Here is a 20348-nt window from a genome sequence, read left to right as displayed (position 1 = left end):
CTCGTTTGTCACTCACATCGTAGCAGCACAAAATGGGTGGCCTCGTTTAAAAGCCGCCACGTTCGCGAAGTTGCGGCTGTCTGAAGAAATTTTCTCACAGTGGACAATTTCAATTCCAACACGCTCCGATGTGCGGAGTAGAAGGGCGCAACAAAGGTCAATTATGAATTGGAGCTGAGCTTGATCTTAGTCAAATAGGCTTGATTAACCCAGTGGTTCAAATCCTGTTGAATTTTTCTATGAACACTGACATTATGCGCCAGTGTTACATGAACTTTGATTTTAATAGGCGGGTCATACAGAATAATCGGCAACAGACAACCAAGGCTTACCCTTAGAACTTTAAAAACGCCGCCACTTAGCCCCGCGGCAGCCTAGCCGGCAACGAGCATAAAATATTCGCATATATGCTTGAAAGATATTTTCTTGTGATAACGATTGCGAAGGCAGTACTGGATATTTTGACCAGCATTCTTATTTTGAACAGCTACAGGAAACCGTACAAGGGTGAGCAATGGAAGCTCCCAATTATGTTAAAACTTTATGATTCTAGCGCTCGTTCGGCAACGCTGGTTCTAGTTAATACACTAACACTTAATGACGAGGGCTCGATGCTGCGGGAGGTGGTCAGTTCGAAACCCGCCGCCGGACACCCACCGGTAAAATTGGGTACAAGCGTCCCCCGGCCCGGCGCCCGGCTCTTTCAGGGGTGTGCGTTTGGGAGAGGCTCTGCTAACCCTGCTGTGCTCCTTCGGGGGCTTAGTTTCGAACAACCATGGTCTGCAAAGGCCGTGCCATATCGTAATTTTTGCTAGAACCAGTCCAGCTTTTTTTTTAACATCCGTTTTAATCGTTGGGAAATGGTAGGATATGACACGATATTGCTGTAAATGTTTCGAAGGCGATGATCCAGTGTTTCCAGGCGCAGCCAGGATATACAAAGCGAAAGCAGTAGTAGTCGGGGATGAGACGGAATTGTTTCTCTGTTGTTCTTGTCGCACCTTCACCGCCGCCTTGCGTCGTCACTTTGCAGGTCCCTCTTCTCGCTCTTCGAGAGCTTCCATCACTCGTTGATCTCTCTCAGCTTCAGTTTTTCTACGTGCCGCTGCTTCAAGGCGAGTGATGTCGGCAAGATGAGTAGGTTCGGCTTGTAATCGAACGTAGCGAGCGCTCGCACTAAGCGTTGATGCCTCGTTCATGACGTAGCAGCTACAGACTCGCCGAAATTCTCAGCGTATATATACACCCTCGAAAGCGAGCGGCTGCTCCACGTCTTATATCCCCCGATGCGGCGCAGCAGCTGAAAAGCACCGCGCATGTGCAATGAGGGTGCCAGGTGTGCAGTGCCAGGCGTGCAGAGAAGAAGCAGGTGTGCGATGTAGAAGAACAAGCGAAGCAGCAGCCGAAGAAGAATGGAGTGCCTTGCACCACACGTGCGAAGAAGCGGACGGCGAGCAAACCGCGCGCCGCTATGCACGCGGCTCAAGGTCGTCTGAAGGTCAAACTGCGGCACATGCGAAAGGCGCCCTAGCTAACACACTGAAAATTTCGCTTCAAAATCTTTCTTTTAAAGTTTGTTCTTGTACTTCGCTCACACCGAGGTGTTTGGCTGCCATAGAAAACGAATGAAGAACGTTTTGACGATAGCAGAAAAGTCGATAAAAAAGATATACGAGCCTCTCGAATTCCACCGAATAAAAGCAAGATCACCATGTCATATGGATTCCCGGACACCAAGAATTCGAGGGAAATAAAGTGGCGGGCGACCTAGCCCGAGAATCAGCAGGGGCACCACCATGCAGCCTCACACAAACCGCATTTCTCTACCCAATGTAGGCTATACGGGGATCATCTCGAGCATCCGAGTCTGGAGAGACATAAGTCAATATCTAGCTCCACTGCACAAGTACCGGGAACAGCCGAGATCATTTTTACTGGCACCTCATCCAAATTAATACATATCCCAACTTACATGTCATGGGTAAGACATACCCCACCCACTGAAGTTCTTTTTTCCCCTGGCGTGGCACCTGCCCCAATCTATTCCACATATTCCGGGGATGTACAGTAATACATCGAACTTGCCTCATATAGTACACACATACGAGCAGAGGCACGCGGTGCTGTCATGTGAGGCCTTGGACGTCCAGCTAATGACAGTTCACCTGGTTTGTGAAACAGCAAAAGCCAGTGTAGCCCGCGACTGAGGGAGCTGACCAGCCTGCTTGTCACTTCCCCATTTCCCATCCCCTTTCCCTTCATCCCCTTCTCCCTTCACCTCACCTCCCGAAGGGACGTCTGCGGATTTAATAATTGTTATAGCAGAATTCCATGATATGCGAAAAAATTGAGTTGATAAACATCCCATTGAATAATGTGCTTGTCCCAAATGTTTATGGAAGACAACTCCGACGCCTTAATTTTTACCTCTATACATAGTCACCGTTTCTGGCATGATTTAGCTACGGTTCTTCATCATATCGCTCAATGTTTCCAGAAAGATCGACTGATACTATATGCTACCATCGGCATCAAGGCTCTCGTCAAAGCAGTTGCGGGTACCTGCGATAAATATCACCAGTCTTACTGAAACTATTTTTAGCGCTACCTTAGGACCCTCAAATTTAGTTTTAATAAAACGTACGCATCTCAGTTTCTGTCTCGATTATTGTTGCCACTGCATGATGCCGCGTTTCAGTCATCGAGACCAGGAGCCAGCTACCACGAGAAAGACAAATTAAAATTAAAAAAGACAAATATTTCTAATGTGTTTTCCTGTCTCACAGATGGTTTTTAGGTTATTTAAGAAGGGCCATTTGATTTGCAAAGAAAGAAATATAGCCGATTAGCAGACGATTCTTCCTTTGAAAGTGTACGTTCTCTTCCACACATCATTAGACCATTGGACATGCTTCAGAATGCAGTCGTGTAGATAACGCTTTCTGCACTTTGCGTAATCGCCAGTAAGTGAGACGCACTAATGTGAGTGCTTGACACTTAGCGAATTATGTGCTGCGGTGGTTGGTAACAATAAAAGACGATTGTCTTAAAGCCGCCTCAAGAAACACCACGCAACACGTAATTGCCGCTGTATACACTTACATCACTGCGTTTTACTTGCCAGCTACTGCGCCTGAAGCCCATAAAGCTTCTCATTTATTTCCAGTCAAGACCTATGACTGAGATGATGAAGACTATTTCAAATGTCTTTGTTGTCATAAAAATAAATGGTAAGAATAGAAACTAAGTGTATAAAAATTCAATTAAACTGAGTGTCCTGGTGGTGCTGCCGACCGATTTGGGAATAAGTAAAGTAACGTTTCCGAGAGGTTTGTAAATGTATAAGAAACCAACTAGGGAAGAAATATTTGCTGGATATGTCTTGAGTTTTGCGCCACAGTACGCATACGACTGCCGGTGCTTGTATCGGAGCAGGGAAGTAAAGGAAAACAAAGTGAAGATGCGACAACAAAGCTGCAGTGCCTGCTCTCGTATGTGCTTAGCAGGAGCTGTCACTGCCATCACTGCATGCTTCCTGCTCTGCCGTATTACTTGGAGTGACATAGACCGAGTTGCGCAAGGAATGAAATAAGGCAGGCGCTTTAAAGCACTCTTATATGTGCAGACCTGGAATTACACAAGCCTTGCTCCTGACTATGGCGAATGCTCATGTTGGATCAAATGTCCTCCACCGGCGGCAAGGTATCTTGTGGTTCGTTTATGTTTGCGCTAGTAAAAATGAGTAATGTGGGCGGGCAATGGTCGGAGTACTGTAGTAGGTTCTTCAAACTTGCCTTGGATACTAGTTAGATGCTCCGAGGGCGTTGTAATTGGAATGATGAGCGTCTGGAGTAACGCGCTCGGGTGAGAACTGTTGTCTTCCGGTGCCCCCGTAGACGTCCGGCGTTTTATCCACTCTGTCCATATTTGTGGTTCTTCACTGGTCGGCGCTTCCACATACTTCGAAGGGGCGATCGCTGATGATAGTTCGGTATTGTCTGAAGTAGTCATGGCTTTTGTCGACATCGGCAGCGAGGACTTAGAGCTCACGTCACTGGTGGTAGGCGTCGTACCATTCCAGGCTGCAGTAATAAGCGTTAATAGGAATGCACGAACATACCGGTAAGTATAAGCCGGCATGGTTTACTAGCTGCACACACAATTTGACATCATGTGACTCTTTGACGCATGCCTTTAACATCTCTTATTTCTAAATTTCGCCGCATCACATGAATCTAAATCGCCAAACCAGTTTGTGCCTGTTTGAGCCTGTGTGTTTCTTACGTCCCGTCTTTTTCGCGCAGTTTTACTCATTCAATTAATATGAACCAACTAGCCCTTCAGAGTGTATTACTTCGATAAATATGCCTATACCTTCCTTCCATCTTCGAAGCTTTAACGCCGTTATCAAGGCAGGTTATCTAGTTGGGCAGTTCCACTGACCAGGGATCAGCAATTCCGGTTTAATTGAGCCTTTTATACGGCATTACCGGGACAAGAACTTGGGTCGTGACAATTTGTGAATTGCGTATTCTTTATTCTGCTAATTCATCCCCCTAAGGCGCTGTGTTACATCGATATGAGCGACCTCTTGCCATTGTCACTCTCTTGCATGCAATACGCAGTCCACAAATGTGGACGGTATAATAACTGGCCAGTCGCATATGCTGCTGGGCTAGTTGATCTTCAATATTTAAACTGAATACAAAGTACTGGCGCTACATTTGGTGTGTGTATACATGTATCATCAGGTCTCTTCTTTTTTAAGTTTAAAAGGTGGTCAAATGTGCGATATTTTCGGTACAACCACTTCGAGCTACGTATGCAACACAAGCGCTATAACTCGTTTTATAGATGGCCCCCTCCGCCTTTTATGGCATTTTTTGTGCAGCTGCTGTGAGAATTTTCTTCTTTTGTTTTGCAAGCATGCTTGCTTTCAAATGTCTGAAATACGCTCATTCCTTTGCATAACTACTTCTTATGACAAGGGGGATTCAGAATAATATAACTAAGTCAGGCATCGCAAAGATGGTATACTTTTTTTTTCTATGCAGCACTGTCCTTCTCCTCAAAACATTTTAAAGATAACTTATTATGCCTGGGAACAAATGATTTTTCTGGAGTCTTGTGTAGCGCCCATTTTTTAGACCACAACAGACCACGCATTCGAAAACGCCATTTTAGGCTTTAGCACGAACTCACGTGGTGAATTTGATGCATTCTGAGTGGAAATGTCAAGGCTGAAAGTCATTTCAATTACGAGCAAAGCGCATAGCGCACAACACTCACGCGCTACAAGCGCGCATTGTTTACTATTCCTCATGTAGAACGAGTACGGGAATAAATTGGCGCCACCGAGCGGCTGTCTAGTGATGTTGTTTCGCGATCGGGTTACAATGAGAACGGGCACGAACCAGCAGCAGGGGGCGGTGGAAGCACTGCAACAACTACTGGAGGGACTGAAGTCACTTAGTTAAACTAAATCAACGTACCTAATTTCTGTCAGTTTTCCCGAGCAAGTTGCTTTAAAGGGAAAGCTTATTTCTCATAGACACGAATTGAAAAGAACTGGACCGCTACATATGGAAAACACGTATTTCACATAATTTAGGCCGATAACTCTTAGTCCTACACAATAAATAGACATGCAGATAAGCATCGCTAAGTGTATATCACTTGTGCAGTGCATAATATAATAAACCATGCCGTATCACTGCAAACATGATAAAACATTCGTTCTTCACGTTTTCTCATTACTGTAAGAACCCGGCTCCGAGAAGCCGCAATGAACTAAAGCCGAAAGCAGATGCAGAAGCGTATAGCATAACTATGTTTTACTCACACAAGCAGACCACACGTAGCCTTTCCGCACAGTCCTTTCCCATTAACCGAATCGTAGGGCCAGGACTCTGAAGAGCCACACATCTTCTGCTAAAGCTAAGGAAAAAAAAAGAAAGTCCGGAGAGATCGATGAGCATGCAACAGTAGCGAAAGCGATGTCATATTTATTTCCTTCCTTTTACTTGACTAATGAGACATAATTAGCAAAGAAGAAGTTCCTCTCTCTGTAATAATCCAGGTTCTTTTACTCGGCTCCAAAACGTGCTGCATGACGCTATTGAAGATTTTAAGTCACAAATTCAATGAAGATGGCGACTTTTTCCTTTTATTTGCTGCTTGCTTAATTGAGGAACACGAACGAGGTAAAAGGAGCAGCAAACTAAGAGGAACTCTTCATATTCGTCAGCCGCCACAGTCCGCACATTTTCCTCTGCTTTCCAAATCGATACCTTGATATTTTAGTAATTTTATGGGATCTCGATGTGGGGTCGTCAACGGCTTAGAGCTCGTTAAGTTCGGGTTACAAAACATTATACATAATTATCTGCTAACTGGTATGCGCACACGGATAAAATGTTGATACGAATGCTTGAGAGCTTTTATAAACAAGTCCAGGTTTTGGAACATGCGCCGTGAGGGGCGAGCACAGGAAGATCGCAGCAGTCCAGTGTCAGACTTCTTGCGCCAGGAGATAGCGTCACAATAAGCGCTATAATTGTCAAGAAAACAACCCCGATCAAAGTGGAGAACAAGTTTAAGCGGTGGTTTGGCTAGACTAAGCACGGTTACGCCCGCAGAAGCAATGTATAGCACTGGGTTAGCTACTTTCTGCATCGTTTATTTGTTTCACTTCTCCTCTCACAGCACCATCTTCACCACAATCACCAGTTGTACAGAGGCAGCACAGCGACGACGACGTGACTGGCTAGGCAGGAAATTGAAACACGCTTGATATTGATGAAACTACTTTGCATTTTCCCCTCGCGCTATGTTTAGCTAAGTATTTAACAGATGCTTCAAACTTTTAGGAGGATCAACGAAGCCTACTTAAGATCTTTAGTGCAAGTTTGGTAGAGGAGATGAATACGCTAAAGACGACGATATCTGAAGCGCGGTGTGAATGACTAGCTGGTTAATACGTGAGGGAACCGGCCATCGAGATGGTGCCGTAGAGCACATCACTGAGAAAGAGTACCAGTCAGGTTCGAATAAGGTCTGGGCATACACTTCCTTTAAGTTATTTCAATGAACAGTCACACTAAAGAAGTGGTCTTTTGGGGAAACAACAGATTCGCAATTTTAGCCCCTCATGCGCGTTTTTTGTAGGCTGTGTAATACAATTAGAAACTACGTGTCTAAACGTTGTAAAGGCAGGAGAAGCCATAGTGCCAGAAAAAGATTTTCCGCACTGCTCCTCGCGTGATTTAATTCAACAGTTTGGATCCAACCTTCTTGGCAGTCTAACGCGCCGTTAAGGGGTGGGGTTGAGGAGAAGCCGCCTGAATGCTGCGTGAGACACGTGCAGTCAAATCCTCCTCGAATTCGTAGACTGCTCTTCCGACCTACCCTTTCTGTCCCGTTCCTGCTACGGAGGCGACGCTTGCTCAATACCTTAACAACTTGCCCTGGACATTGGTACATCTTCAAAGCCCATCTGATACAAGGCTTTGGACACATGGACCCCACCATCGAGAGATGGCATTTATAGGTGACACAGGCCTGCATCTTAATATTTAGATTTCTTATGCCGAATAGCATATTTGCGCATTTAGAAGTAAAAAAATATGTGTCTAAAGGCTCACCAACAAATGGCAGTGGTGTGAGATTTCTTACAGAATGTAGGGTCAGATGAAGTATACTTTACTAATATTCGTTGCATAATATCATAGAACAATATCGCATCTTTTCAATCGATTAAACAATGCGCAATTGCTTCTGGAGCATCACAAAGGCGGCTATTTTTGCCTAGGTGCTTCGCTCTGTGCACCGCGTTAGTTTGACACCGTTTTCCTAATTATCTAATTATCTGCGCACAGTTGATTTACAAGAATATTGTTTCACTGCAATAAATACCGTGTTAATAGAAAACTTGGAAAGCGCATTGGCATAACTCAGTGGCCAGCGAAGCTGACCTCTTTGTCTCGAGCTCGGTTCGAAACCTACTGGCGGCGAGATTTCATCTTTTTTCTTCTCTAGCGAGTGCCCGAAAGAAGCCTCAAAGCCAGTCCGGCGAAATTTAAAAAAATGCGCTTAATATTGCTTCTGCAGTAAATATCTAAAATTGAGCCCTGCTTCAGGAATGATTTTTTCACTTTAACACCTGTCTGACATATTCGTGACCTGAGAAGTAAAAATACGGCAGAATGTTGGCGTCTGTTATTATTAAAGCATGAATTTTCCCCACACAGGCAGCAACGTCAACAACAGTCAGGCAGCGGGGACGACTTAAGAGCAGATGAATTGCGAGATGCGGCAATGAAGACGCATGTCTCATTGGTGTCTCTGTGACAGCTGAGAAGCAAGGAAAAATAGAGGGAACAGAGGGTACGAAAATAAAACTAGAAAAAACTGCGTCCCAAAGGGTATACGCACCAGAACAGCGCACAAGAAACACCGGTAGCAAAGAAAAGAAACTGAAGGACAGTTAAACTCAGCCTCGAAGACATAACGCAAAAGCATTAATAAATCTCGTCTCTGGATCTTCGCTCGCATACGTGCTCTTACCTACTCGTTTAATCCTCAATCCTTCCATGCATGTGTCGATTACCCCCCACCTACTATCGCGTTAGAACAGCGCAGCGCAGTACGATGCAGCGCTACGGGACTGATGACCATCATAATTATTACCACGAAAGGTAAAGCACAACCCATACGGCAGTTAGGCTTCCCTGTTAAGTAATATCAGGCTTTACGGTGCAGCAACCAGGAAAGCACGTTTTGTAGGGCGTGTCCACGATTTACTTTAAATCAACTTTAGCTTTACAGACGTTCTATAAACTGATTTTCTGAAGTACGGCAGCGGATCCTTACATTTAGGTATCATCTAGTGGCTCATGCCGTAGGGCTGAGTCAGCATTACACTTCATAACAATTCAGCGTACTCGACAACACTTAAGTGACTGCGCTGCCATCTGATTGAAAATTAGCTGCCCAAAATATATCCAGTTGTAGTAGTTGTAATTGTAATTGTAATTGTAATTGTAGTTGTAATTATGTATTTATTCCAGATACCCAAGTGTCCTTGGGGCAAATATAAAGGAAGGGGGGGGGGGGGATGCTGCTGAGAATTACGATTAAACGCCAATTACAGAAGTATTGTCATGAAACAGCAAGTGCCAAAATATGAGTCTCGTGACACTGAATTCAGGTGCCGACGACCTTACGTGCACTTAATCACTATTCATTTCCCTTATGTCATTTCTGGTGGAAACAACTACAAGAAACAACGAATGCATTTGCGTAATGGTATGAGCAAAAGCGGGAGTTTCCAAAGGAAAACAGGAATGACGCACTTAAAAGTCACGGAACATATCATATGAGCAAGTTTTCAAAACACATAACGATCGCTACAGCAAAGCATTAACTTTCAAAGTACGTAATGGCCAAGCGGCAGACCGAATTACGCACATTTCACGTAGCACCTTTTAGGAACACCGAAAATGAACGCATTCTTTCTGCCGGTCAAGGTAATTTTAGAGTCAGTTATTCCCAAACTACAAATTAAGACATTAAAGGTACTCAGCTACAATTCCGTCGCAAACAACTACAATTCTTAAAGTGAGAGCTTTGTTAGTCCCATTGATTGAGAGCAGTCGGCGAGGTTGCCATTTTCAGGGTTACAAAACCCAGTTGTTCGACTGCAGCAGTGCGAAGAAAGCGGGTGCATGTGGAAAGAGAGAGATGCTGCTTTTTGAAGCATGCGGAAAAGGAGAGTAGTCGCGAGAGTGTAACGTCATCGTCGGGCATTCGCATCAAGGACGCCCTCTAGCCACCCTTTTGTGCATTCCTCCTTGTCTTCACGTGTCAACGAACGCTTGGAGATCTGACCATGTTTATCAGCTTGCTCTGCGGGCAGGCGTATTCCCCATAATCTCTGCAGGCTGCTGCGTTTCCGCGCACGGTGCATCCCCTACAGCGGCAACACATGATCGACATGTGTGATGTTTGAAAGATACGCGTGTGTTCTTAGTGTAAGTCTAGATTTCGTCGGCAACGCGGCGGCAACCTATGAAGTCCGGCTTGAAACATCTCTGAGTACGTGACCCGATTGTTACGCGCCGAGGAACGAGCTTTGCGACGGGATTACAGCATTTTATAACTTGCATAATCACCGGAGTGGCGGCCGTACACAGGCGCTATAGGGCGCAATGTGAAGAGGCTCCTCTGGCCTTTGCGGTCATTTTCATGCTTTCGCATTACCATACCGAAGCAGTCTGAAGTGTTGCTACCGAATTTTTGTAAGGGATAAACGGAAGATTTGCCTCTTGAATTTTGTTGCATCTTTGGGCAACTTGCTGGCTCATCCCGTGGCATGACCGTGTTTCCATCATTAGGTCAGCCCTATGAGGCCAAGCCCCTTTCTAGTGAGCAGAGTGTTAACAATGAATTCACAGAGACAAGATAAAGCTTCTCCGTACGCACGACGCTGGCGTGTTGCTTTCAATAAATCGTAAGAGTTGGAAGTTTTGCCTCACTCAATGTGGGAACTTGCACTCTGCTGTCTCTATAATTTTTTGTCCTACAAATTGTTATTGTGCCAAACGAGCAAATAGGTGTTTTTAACAAAGCTCTAACCGTAATTCTCCTTCTAACTTATTGAAAAATGAAACAATCGACGCCACGGTGCCGTAGTACCGCGAAATGTCGGCGTCGTCTCTGTGGGACCACGGTATGCGAAGCGTCGCCTTCCAGAAGCGCTACAAACCTTCACACCACAACTCCGCCCTCCACAAGAGCATCCAATATCACACATACCTCCAATATCACACCTGCCTCAACCCTTCACCAGGCCTCCACTTTCCAGAAGCCTAAGCCGGCTGCCCTGTCGAAGCCGTGCACACTCGCCTACCTTCTCGCCCCACCTTTATACTCAAGAAATCCCATCCAACCGACAGCCTCCGCCAGCCTTCACAGTCCAGAAAACTTCTGTCACTGCCATTAGGAGTGAATTTAGAGCAAAATGAACGTAATCAGATGTATGGTAGATGAATGCTAAATGGGAATTGAAATGGTGCGTAACCACCCTGAATGCTACACAAGGAGCGATTGCGCCCAAAGTTTGATTCGAGATCACGTGCGCATTTTTCTTGTCTGTTTTCTTTTTTTATTATTTTTTTTTAGCTATCGCTTCACTGAGACAGCCAACTCGAGCCTTAAGCGTCAGTCAGTCAACTTTCTTGACAGTAACAACTTCTTTCATCCCTCACAGCACGGGTTTCGCAAGGGTCTGTCATGTGAAACTCAAATGGCCATCTTTCTTCATGACGTTCACTCCAGCCTCGACCTAAACTTACAAACTGACGCTATTTTTCTAGACTTCGCTAAAGCATTTGACAAAGTTCCCCACAGGCGTTTACTGCTGAAACTAACCATGCTAAATCTGCATCCTAACGTCTTATTATGGATCGAAGAATTCCTTTCTAACCGCTCTCAGTTTGTTCTCGTTAATGGACACAGTTCTAACCCTCTTCCAGTAACATCAGGCGTACCCCAAGGTTCTGTATTAGCTCCCCTCCTATTCTTAATCTATATAAACGACTTACCCTCAAACCTGGTTTGCAATGTTCGTCTGTTTGCCGATGATTGCGTTATTTACCGCACTATTTCCAACACCTCTGACCAATCACAGCTCCAAAACGACATTAACGCAATACATGCCTGGTGCGATGACTGGCTAATGTCGCTTAATCCTAATAAATGTAAACTCGTATCTTTTCACCGCCGGCGTAACCCCAAAATTTTCACTTACTCGGTTACTAACACTCCACTAGAATCTGCATGCTCATACAAGTACTTAGGCGTCACCTTGTGCCAGGATCTCTCCTGGCGCTCACATGTAACGAACATCGTCGCATCAGCTAACCGATCATAAGGTTTTTTGAAACGCCATTTACGGCACGCCCCTCAAAGTATTAAACTTCTCGCCTACCAATCGCTCATCCGACCTAAACTAGAATACGCATCTGCTATCTGGAGCCCGCAACAAGCATATCTCATCAGTTCACTAGAATCTGTCCAAAATCGCGCCACGAGGTTCATTCATTCTTCCTATTCATATGACATCAGTGTATCGTCACTTAAACGGCAATCAGGTTTATCAACTCTTGCCCATCGTCGTCGCATTGCTTCTCTTAATCTGTTCCATAAGTTTTTTTACAGCTCCCTCGGCCAACCACCCTACATCACACCGCCAGCTCGCATATCTCATCGCACCGGCCATCCACTAGTAGTCTCATGCCAGCGCGCCCGCACCGTCACTTTTTCTTCATCATTCTTTCTTCGCACTGCAAAAGACTGGAATGGCCTTCCCCACGATGTTGACGCCATCACCTGCCCATCAAGTTTTGTAAACAGTTTAAATATGCACTTCATAAATACCACGTAGGCAATCATATTCAATCTATGTTTGTACTCCCACCCCTTATGTAATACCCCCAATGTGGGGTCTTTAAGGTAATAAAGTGAAGTGTCGGTGGATGCCTGAAAGAACGCCAACTCGGGTCTCTCCTTTTCTGTGGGAAGCAGACATTAGAATAAGCCCGCCATGGCATTTGAATTCACGTTACCCCTAAGACACGCAGCCACGTACATACGGCTAGGCTAAAGCGGGACCTTACGTGTGGGCTGGTAGCTTGCTCTCGCGTCATACCTTTAAAAGCTGAGCTTAAGTGTCCCCAATAATGTAGCACCTTACACTGATAGGGCGTGACAGGGAAATGATGTATACTAGGCAAAAGAAGCTTCCGCTTCTATCGAGGCTTAACCAGAGCTAAACGACAGCTAATTGTTGTTTTTTTAATTCCGGGTTTCGGGTACGGCGATGCCGTTTCGACAGAACGAGCTATATGCGCTGTCACATAAAATCAGCTTATGACGCGTCTTTAGTTTGTAAAAACAAAAAATAAAGAACAGTACAATGAGCCCGTACAGTGGACGGACATGCTGGTGGTTCAGAACTATCGCAGAATTACGTGCAAATGTATTGCTGAGAAGTGTCGGACGGCGCAAGAAGGAACGCTCTATGTTCCTTCCGAACTATGGCCCGGAACCCGACAAAGAATGATGGTCCTGTAACGTGCACAGTACGAGCGCGGTACCAATGGAAACGGGCACAACCATCGCAAGAATAAAATGTGCAGGGACCACATGTGACGAAATGAGCTTTAAGCGTGTGCAAAATGGGCGTCCTAACAAAAGCAATGTATTCCACTCACCTATATTTACTCTCCAGCCAATACAAGGACGATTGCTTGCTCTCTTGGTATTTGTGCAAGTACTCCTCGTATTCTTTCGCGCTTTTTCCGTCGGGCAGGAGTCTCATGCCGAGTCGACGACAATAGAGGAAGCTCTCTTCGTAACTCATATAATAGAGGCTCATGCAGGTGTCCGGCCGGCTGGAAGATGGCCAGTCAACACCTTCTACTGCCAAGAACAAAACGAAGTGAAAGAGACGAAAAAAAGAGAGATATAAAGTGCTCGCACTCGACATCACTTGGGTATGCACCAGGCTGTACGATATTCGGAGCATCTACATACCGCAGCTGTCAGGTGTCAACGTTGGAGGCGAATACGTGCTTGTTGTTATCTTGTGTTGCTTACCTGAAACCGGGAGAGAGTAGCACCAGGTTGTAACTTAGAGTTGGTCAACGCTAACCATGCTATCAAATGATATCATGAGGTTAATATGACAGTGGTATTTTTAATCTATCCATTTTCTTTTCTTCCTTGTGAATGACTACGCCGCCACTACAACCCACTTATTGGAGGGGTCAACCTGTCCGGATGTAGCACACTAGTTGATTTGATCATGCTATGATATCGATACTGTGTTTAACCGTAAATATTCATCAGTAATCGACGCTCATATAATTGATACCAGAATGGGAACAAAGAATGCATGAAATCAAGAATTGCTTTACTGCGAATCTTAAGAATATGTGGCAGGCGACGGTAATTCTTTTGCTATAAACTTTCGCCACAGCAATAGTTTAGGACCTAAACTAATGATCTCGAGAATCTCACGTGTGAGCGCGAAACTCCAGCGCCGTGCAGCAGTCACATTGAGAAACGGCGAGTAACAAATAGTAATAAAAAAGGCAGAAAAAATTCCAAATGTGCTGTTACGACTTTGAAATAAAAAGCTAGCGGTTGTATGTTATGCTATCATGACCAGCTAACTCAGCTACTCATGGTTTGACCCCCAGCGCGAGAGTATAGGCGTTCGAGAAATATCGCAGATTACGAAGCACATGACAGCCACGGCGATGGGGCTAGTAGACGAAGTTATAGGTACACAGGAATCTGCAATACGGTGGTAGAGCTTCACAAACCATGCGAATTGCACTTGCTTTGCTCTATCCCAGTGAAATCGATTCAAGCAGATCTGACGCGTTGTCAGCGCGAAATCGAAGCGTGACGAGAACATCGGAGTTCCATTCCCGCTCCTACAGGAAGAAGCGAACACCTGCTCGCTGTGTGTTCATCCTTCTGATGTGGCACCCAAATAGAAAAGCGGGTATTAAAATATGTTCTCATGGTTACTGCTATAAAGCAGCCTACCTGTCATGCAAGGGGTCGTAATTGATTTCTTGTTTCTTAACCTCAACTGTTTCAACAACGCCTAATAACAACAGTGCTACGCAGCATATTCATTACGGAGCCACCAAAGGCTACACATAGCGCCAGGTATTGGCCGAGAAATGCTGTTTGAAAGGTGTGTTCTCGAAATTTTCAAGAAATTGAAAACTTACGCGCACTTACATATGTATCCAAGTTTTTGAGAGCAACTCCGAGGATGCTGTGAAACTGGCATGTCTACCAAGAGCGTTGCCAAGCATGTATTGCTAGTCCGTGACCTGAAACATAGCCAGAAGTAAAACATGAAATTATATGTTGGTCTGTTGCGTCAAAAAGATGGATTATAACGATCATCATCATTAGCGGAAGCAGTATATAATTTTGAAATGTACGGTTTGATGACAACAAGCCTGGTTGGGTACATTAATAAAAAAAGCTGAGAGCATCGACCAATCGTTTAGTAACAAAGATGGTTCCCTCACTTGAACAAGACCTCCTTATCGGGGGTGAAACATCTCTGTTATCAAAGCATTGGTGGGCGCTCAAAGCTTTCCTGGTATAGCATGCAGTGGGTAGATCTAGCGTTGCAAAGTTGTCCAGATTTCAGGCCCGCGGAGTGCTTTCTCTAAGAATAAATGTATTTCCCAGAGTGGAAAAGGCGCAGTACTTCAGAATGCCTGGCGATGCTGGCGTAAGGAGGGCGATGAAGGTTTATTAATATATTGAGAACTTTCCTCGAAATACACGTCTCACCATCCTCAGCCTCTAGTGCAGCCTGTGCACCTTAGCAAGCTCTCGTTCATGAGGTCGACGTTTTGAACAAAGGTGAAGAACAGCCTAGTAACGGCTATTTTCTCAGCCTAATGTCCTTGAAGAAGCGCAGTGTCATTAACAGTATCATGCCTTCAACCCGAGTTAATAGAGAGTTTTAGTGCACAGCGATCCACCACCGCGCATTCCACTGCGCATGCCGAGATCCCCTTGACAACGACAGATGTCGCCACATGCTGTAAGTCGCAACATAGGCCTGCCTCGTAGGGACCAATCAGCGCGTGCGCACCGCCCCGCGCGGTAGTGGGTCACGATGGCGGATTGCGGATCACGTTATACTAAATCAGAGATATTTAGCCTACCGTGATCCGCGATCCGCCTCCGTGACTCTCTACCACGCGTGGGCGGGCGCTCAAGCTGATTGGTCCCGACGCGGCAGGTCTGTGCGCCTACATCCAGTATGTGGCGCCATCTGTCGGCGTCAAGGGGGGTCAGGGCATGCGCAGTGGAACGCGCGGTGGCGGATCACGGTAGCGGATCGCGGATCACGGTAAGGTAAAACTCTCTATTATATAACACGACGCTTCGAAGCTAGTTTAGGGCAGTCGACTAACCAAGTTTCCTGTCACCCCCGTGCAACACTTGAGGCTCTAGCGGCGTCAACCACACCATATGTGCGTGGCCAAAAGTATCAGTCGAATGAAGGCCACTTTGTTAAATTGTATCTGCAATAGGCAAGCCCAGATTGCACTGTGGCGCGAAAGCCAGGACAGCCTGCGCCACCATTCCGAGCCCAGTTTAGTACAGAGGCCTGCTGCTGTACCCATGAATGGTCGCTGTCCCGTCGAAACCAAGGCCACCTTCCCTGACCGCCACCTATTACATTTTTGCTTGTCATTTAGTTGCCCCTGATTTTGTTCTCCTTGTCATGGCATATACTCTGATGCCTTAAAAGGTCATTTATTGCCAAATATCTCGCCCAGGTCTCGTTTATCGTTCTGATTTCCTCAACGAAATAATTAGCTTTATTTTGTTCCCTTTATCACACTATACGCTTTTCCCTCTCATAAGCCCACCTTTGCGATCTGAATAACATGATCTGCATAAGTTCTCAGTTCGCTTTTAGCTTTTTTTGTTAGCATGGTTCGGCCCCATAAGTAGGATAAGTAACGTCAAAAGCACGACATTTACATATCTGAGAATGATATTGACGCAGCTTGTAATATATTTCAGGACAGCGGCCTGAAATGAATCCTGGGCTTCCGTAAAAAAAAAAAAAAAACACAACTGTCAAGTGCTCTAATATTCACTCCGCTACAAACTAGAGTAACACCTGAAGACAAATAATGTGATTAAACTTTCTCGCGCGTGCAAAGCTAACGTCCTTGAGGAAAAATGTTCCCAAGAAGCTTAAGCTTGATTGCGTTTTGTCTGAAGCTATCGAACTTTAAAAAGAAAAAAAAGACGCTTGAATATGGTTGCCGGCTAAAGTCACGCAGCGTTGTAAGAAGCTTATCGTAAGTTTCCTGCCCATAGGCTTCGCATGAGCGATTCTAAAGCGCCCGGACAAGATTAGTCAGAGTCCAGCAGCCAATGCCAATACAGAGCCCGGAGTGATGCAGTCTAGCGATGCAGCAGACTTGGTTTTTAGTGCGAGAACTTTTTGTTACCGCCATATTGATTTGCGAGCTCCCCTTTTCTAGATTTTGGTTCCTCGCTCGAATAAATACACTCATGGCTGTAAAGTATTTGCCGTTGGACAGGACTGTCCCTTTTCGAACGACTGGAGTAATTTCACAAGTTTTGAAATTTCGCCGAGGCGGGCGGAGAACTTCGTCCCTGTTCACACCCAGATCCAGGTAATACTAGGCTAAATAATATGTTTACACTGTTCGTCCCTAGCATTGCGTGGGTACTCTATCTGAATAGCCTCGTGGGAAACAAGTTGGAGCAATGTAGTAAAAAAATAATTATCAACGTGCATAGAACCAAAAAACCCTGCAGGCTTCGTTCCAGCAACATTGTGACTAACTGGGCTATCGTTGTATTAACGTAGCCATTGACAAACACAGTCTTTTTTTTCTTTTTTCTTTTTACCAGAGCAGAAAAGAAAAGAACAGGCGCTTGCCATGAGCCGTTGTATCGTGCGTCCCAGATGAGAAACCGGTCGTAATCTTGCCTCGGCCGGCCGTGGACGTGCGTATAGACGTAGAAGAGTTCGTCGAGGGTACTGCCACGCAGCAGGGACATGGAATGGTTATAGCAGAACTCCGAACCGGTGGCCATGTCGAACGTGTGGCCCTCCGGAAAGCAATAATCGAACATCCACGAATGTGATCTGTGGTAAACTGTGCGCGAGGGCAAGAAATAAAACAAGGGAAAAAAAAAGACGCATTTTACAAAACGCAAGTGTGAAGTTTCAAAGAAGCTTGGATTGGCTACGAGGGTATATATGTAGCCTTCACTGCAGCCCTGCAAAAAGTTGCACAAACCTCTCTCACTCACTGCATGGTGCAATTTCGGATACATTCTCTCCCTAACTCCAGAGAAAGTGCTAAGCACTGGTTAAACTACAGATGGAAGCGGAAGCTTCTATATTCCCTATCACGCCGTATCAGTGTAGGCCGCTACATTATTGGGGCACTTAAGCTCAGCCTTAAGGGGTATGACGCGAGAGCATATGCTACCAGCCCACATATAAAGTCCCGCTTTAACCAAGTCGTATGGATGCTGCGTGTCCTAGGGATAGCGTGAATGCAGAGGGTTCCGGCAGGCTGATTCTGATATTATCCTTCCATATGAAAGGAGCGGCCCGAGTTGGCAGCTCCTGCCCGTGGCATAGGGGCAACGTGAATTCAAACGTGATGGCAGGCTGATTCTAATGTCACTTTCCCAGATGAAAGGAGAGACCCCTAGTTAGAGCTCTTTCAGGTACTCAACGACGCTGAAGGCTCGAGTTGGCTGGCGTAGTGATGGTTCCGCTTCAAAAGTGTTCCTTGTAAACTCTGCAAACCTATGACTCAAAACGGTAGAGACCTACTACTCCCGTTTTATGTGGACTGCGCTGAAAGCGGAAGCGGGCCTGCCGACGTATGTCTACTATCATTCTTATAGCTTCGAAGCCTACTCGAAGAACAGATATGGAAAGAACACGGAATATTGGTTGGTTGGTTTGTGGGGCTTTAACGTCCCAAAGCAGCTCAGGCTTTGAGAGACGCCGTAGTGGAGGACTCCGGAAATTTCGACCACCTGGGGTTCTTTAACGTGCACTGACATCGCACAGCACACGGACGCCTTGCTTTTCGCCTCCATTGAAAAGCGGCCGCCGAGGCCGGGATTCGATCCCGCATCCTTAGGAACACTAGCCGAGCGCCGTAATCACTGCGCCACCTCGGCGAATCATTACATGATAGCCACGCGCACTACCTGAAGCATGACTAACCAGTTTTTGTCCAGAGTGACGTCAGCATGGTTTTGTTGATAAATATGAAAGAAGCACAAAGACGTCAAATTTAATGTAGGAAACAAATATATTGCTTTCAGGGCACATAACTACTTCTCATATACGGCCATGAACCACTCAGGCAGTTGTCTACCTAGAAGATAAGCTATAGGATGAATAAATTTTATTATAAAAAATATCGGCCTCGCAAAGCTTCATTTGTCAAGCATCGCATTAGACTGTTTTAAGTATAAAAGGCTTAGTAATTGTACTTACGACAGTCAGGAAAACGGTAGTTTTTGGAATAATCTGTAAGAAATGCGATGACGTCATTATATTTAACTTCAGTGAATCGCGATATATGAATGCAAATTTATAAGCCAGATATTCAGAATTTAGTCGACACCGTAAGGCTTGAACCTTCGCCGGTGGAGACTTACACTGTTTGTTTGTTGTGTCTTCACAAACAATGGGGAAATAATCACTGCAGTTCCGTTTAAAGAACCACGGCACGTCACGACCAAACCAAACCGTGACACATGAAGTATTCCAGTCGTTGTTTGTTGTGTCGAATGCAATGACGCCACTCAGGTTCCTGGCATGGAAGAAATAGAACTTTCAACTCGTACGTTACACGGTCTTCAAGCATGGCATAAATCAAAACGCAAAAACCATCGAACCAGCCAACAAATAAACAAAAATATATACTAAAGGGGAGCTCATTTGATTGCAACAACTCAACGCGGCTCTGCCCTAGTGAAAAATACCCTATGAGTCACAATAACCTCATATTCATTTTCATACTGAACTCATCTGAAACTAAAACAAATCCCCTACCATCTCATACAAATCTCCTACAAATCTCATTCAACATATGAGAAACATACGAGATTGTATGACATTTGTATTAGTTTAATATGAGAAATCTGTATGAGGTTATTGCGACTCATACGGCTTTTTTCACTAGGGTGACGGTGCGTTGTAATAATCAGGTGCATCACAACGACTCAGAGCTTAAGTGTACATAAATTCATAGTTACACATATATTATTTGTCGCAATTCATCGTATCCGACGCATTTAAAGCGGTGTAATTTCGCACAATGCAGCATGGTGTATACTGTTTGTAGATACCGTATGCATACCTGACGTCTTCTTCCCTCAGGTCGACCCAGAACTCCAAGTCTGTGCGTACCAGCGGCTTCACGTACTTCAGCAGCGTATCGTTCAACTCCCATATATCCAGTGGCCACGCGGACTTTTCTAAACACCCGTAGGCAGCCTCTGAAGCGATGACCCTGTCTTTGTAATAGCAGTACTCGACTTCCTCCGGACCTTCGTCAACCGTGACTGCAATACACAAGCGGTCGGTAAAAGATGTAGCCCCTGCACTTTCTTGCGGAGGCCTGCATTTAACGCTAAGAGGATGCTTTTTATCTCTAGCGGTGGATCCACTGTCCCACGTAGGAGATGTTACAAGCAAATATTGTAGGCTACTA

At 45.3% G+C, this 20348-nt stretch overlaps 1 protein-coding gene across 3 annotated transcripts in view; it reads right to left on the bottom strand.

Moving 5' to 3' along the window:
* The window catches only part of LOC146199210 (uncharacterized), a 77272-nt gene that overhangs the window by 30486 nt on the left and 26438 nt on the right, over positions 1 to 20348 (bottom strand). For 2 of the 3 annotated variants that reach the window (XM_084594685.1, XM_084594688.1), the window contains exons 6-13: positions 19995 to 20199; positions 19291 to 19445; positions 19127 to 19159; positions 17537 to 17756; positions 14821 to 14915; positions 13597 to 13659; positions 13275 to 13482; positions 5843 to 5937 (exon numbers count right to left, since the gene is read on the bottom strand). In XM_084594685.1, coding sequence (XP_084450811.1) covers positions 5843 to 5937; positions 13275 to 13482; positions 13597 to 13659; positions 14821 to 14915; positions 17537 to 17756; positions 19127 to 19159; positions 19291 to 19445; positions 19995 to 20199 — 1074 coding nt within the window. The remainder of the gene's footprint in view (positions 1 to 5842; positions 5938 to 13274; positions 13483 to 13596; positions 13660 to 14820; positions 14916 to 17536; positions 17757 to 19126; positions 19160 to 19290; positions 19446 to 19994; positions 20200 to 20348) is intronic. The other variant, XM_084594686.1, reaches the window with a different exon arrangement.

Source organism: Amblyomma maculatum, chromosome 2 (assembly GCF_055883805.1).
Source record: "Amblyomma maculatum isolate TAMU_Amacu chromosome 2, ASM5588380v1, whole genome shotgun sequence".
Taxonomy (NCBI): domain Eukaryota; kingdom Metazoa; phylum Arthropoda; class Arachnida; order Ixodida; family Ixodidae; genus Amblyomma; species Amblyomma maculatum.
The sequence above is the reverse complement of the archived record's forward strand: the minus strand, read 5'-3'. Positions and strand labels throughout refer to the sequence as shown.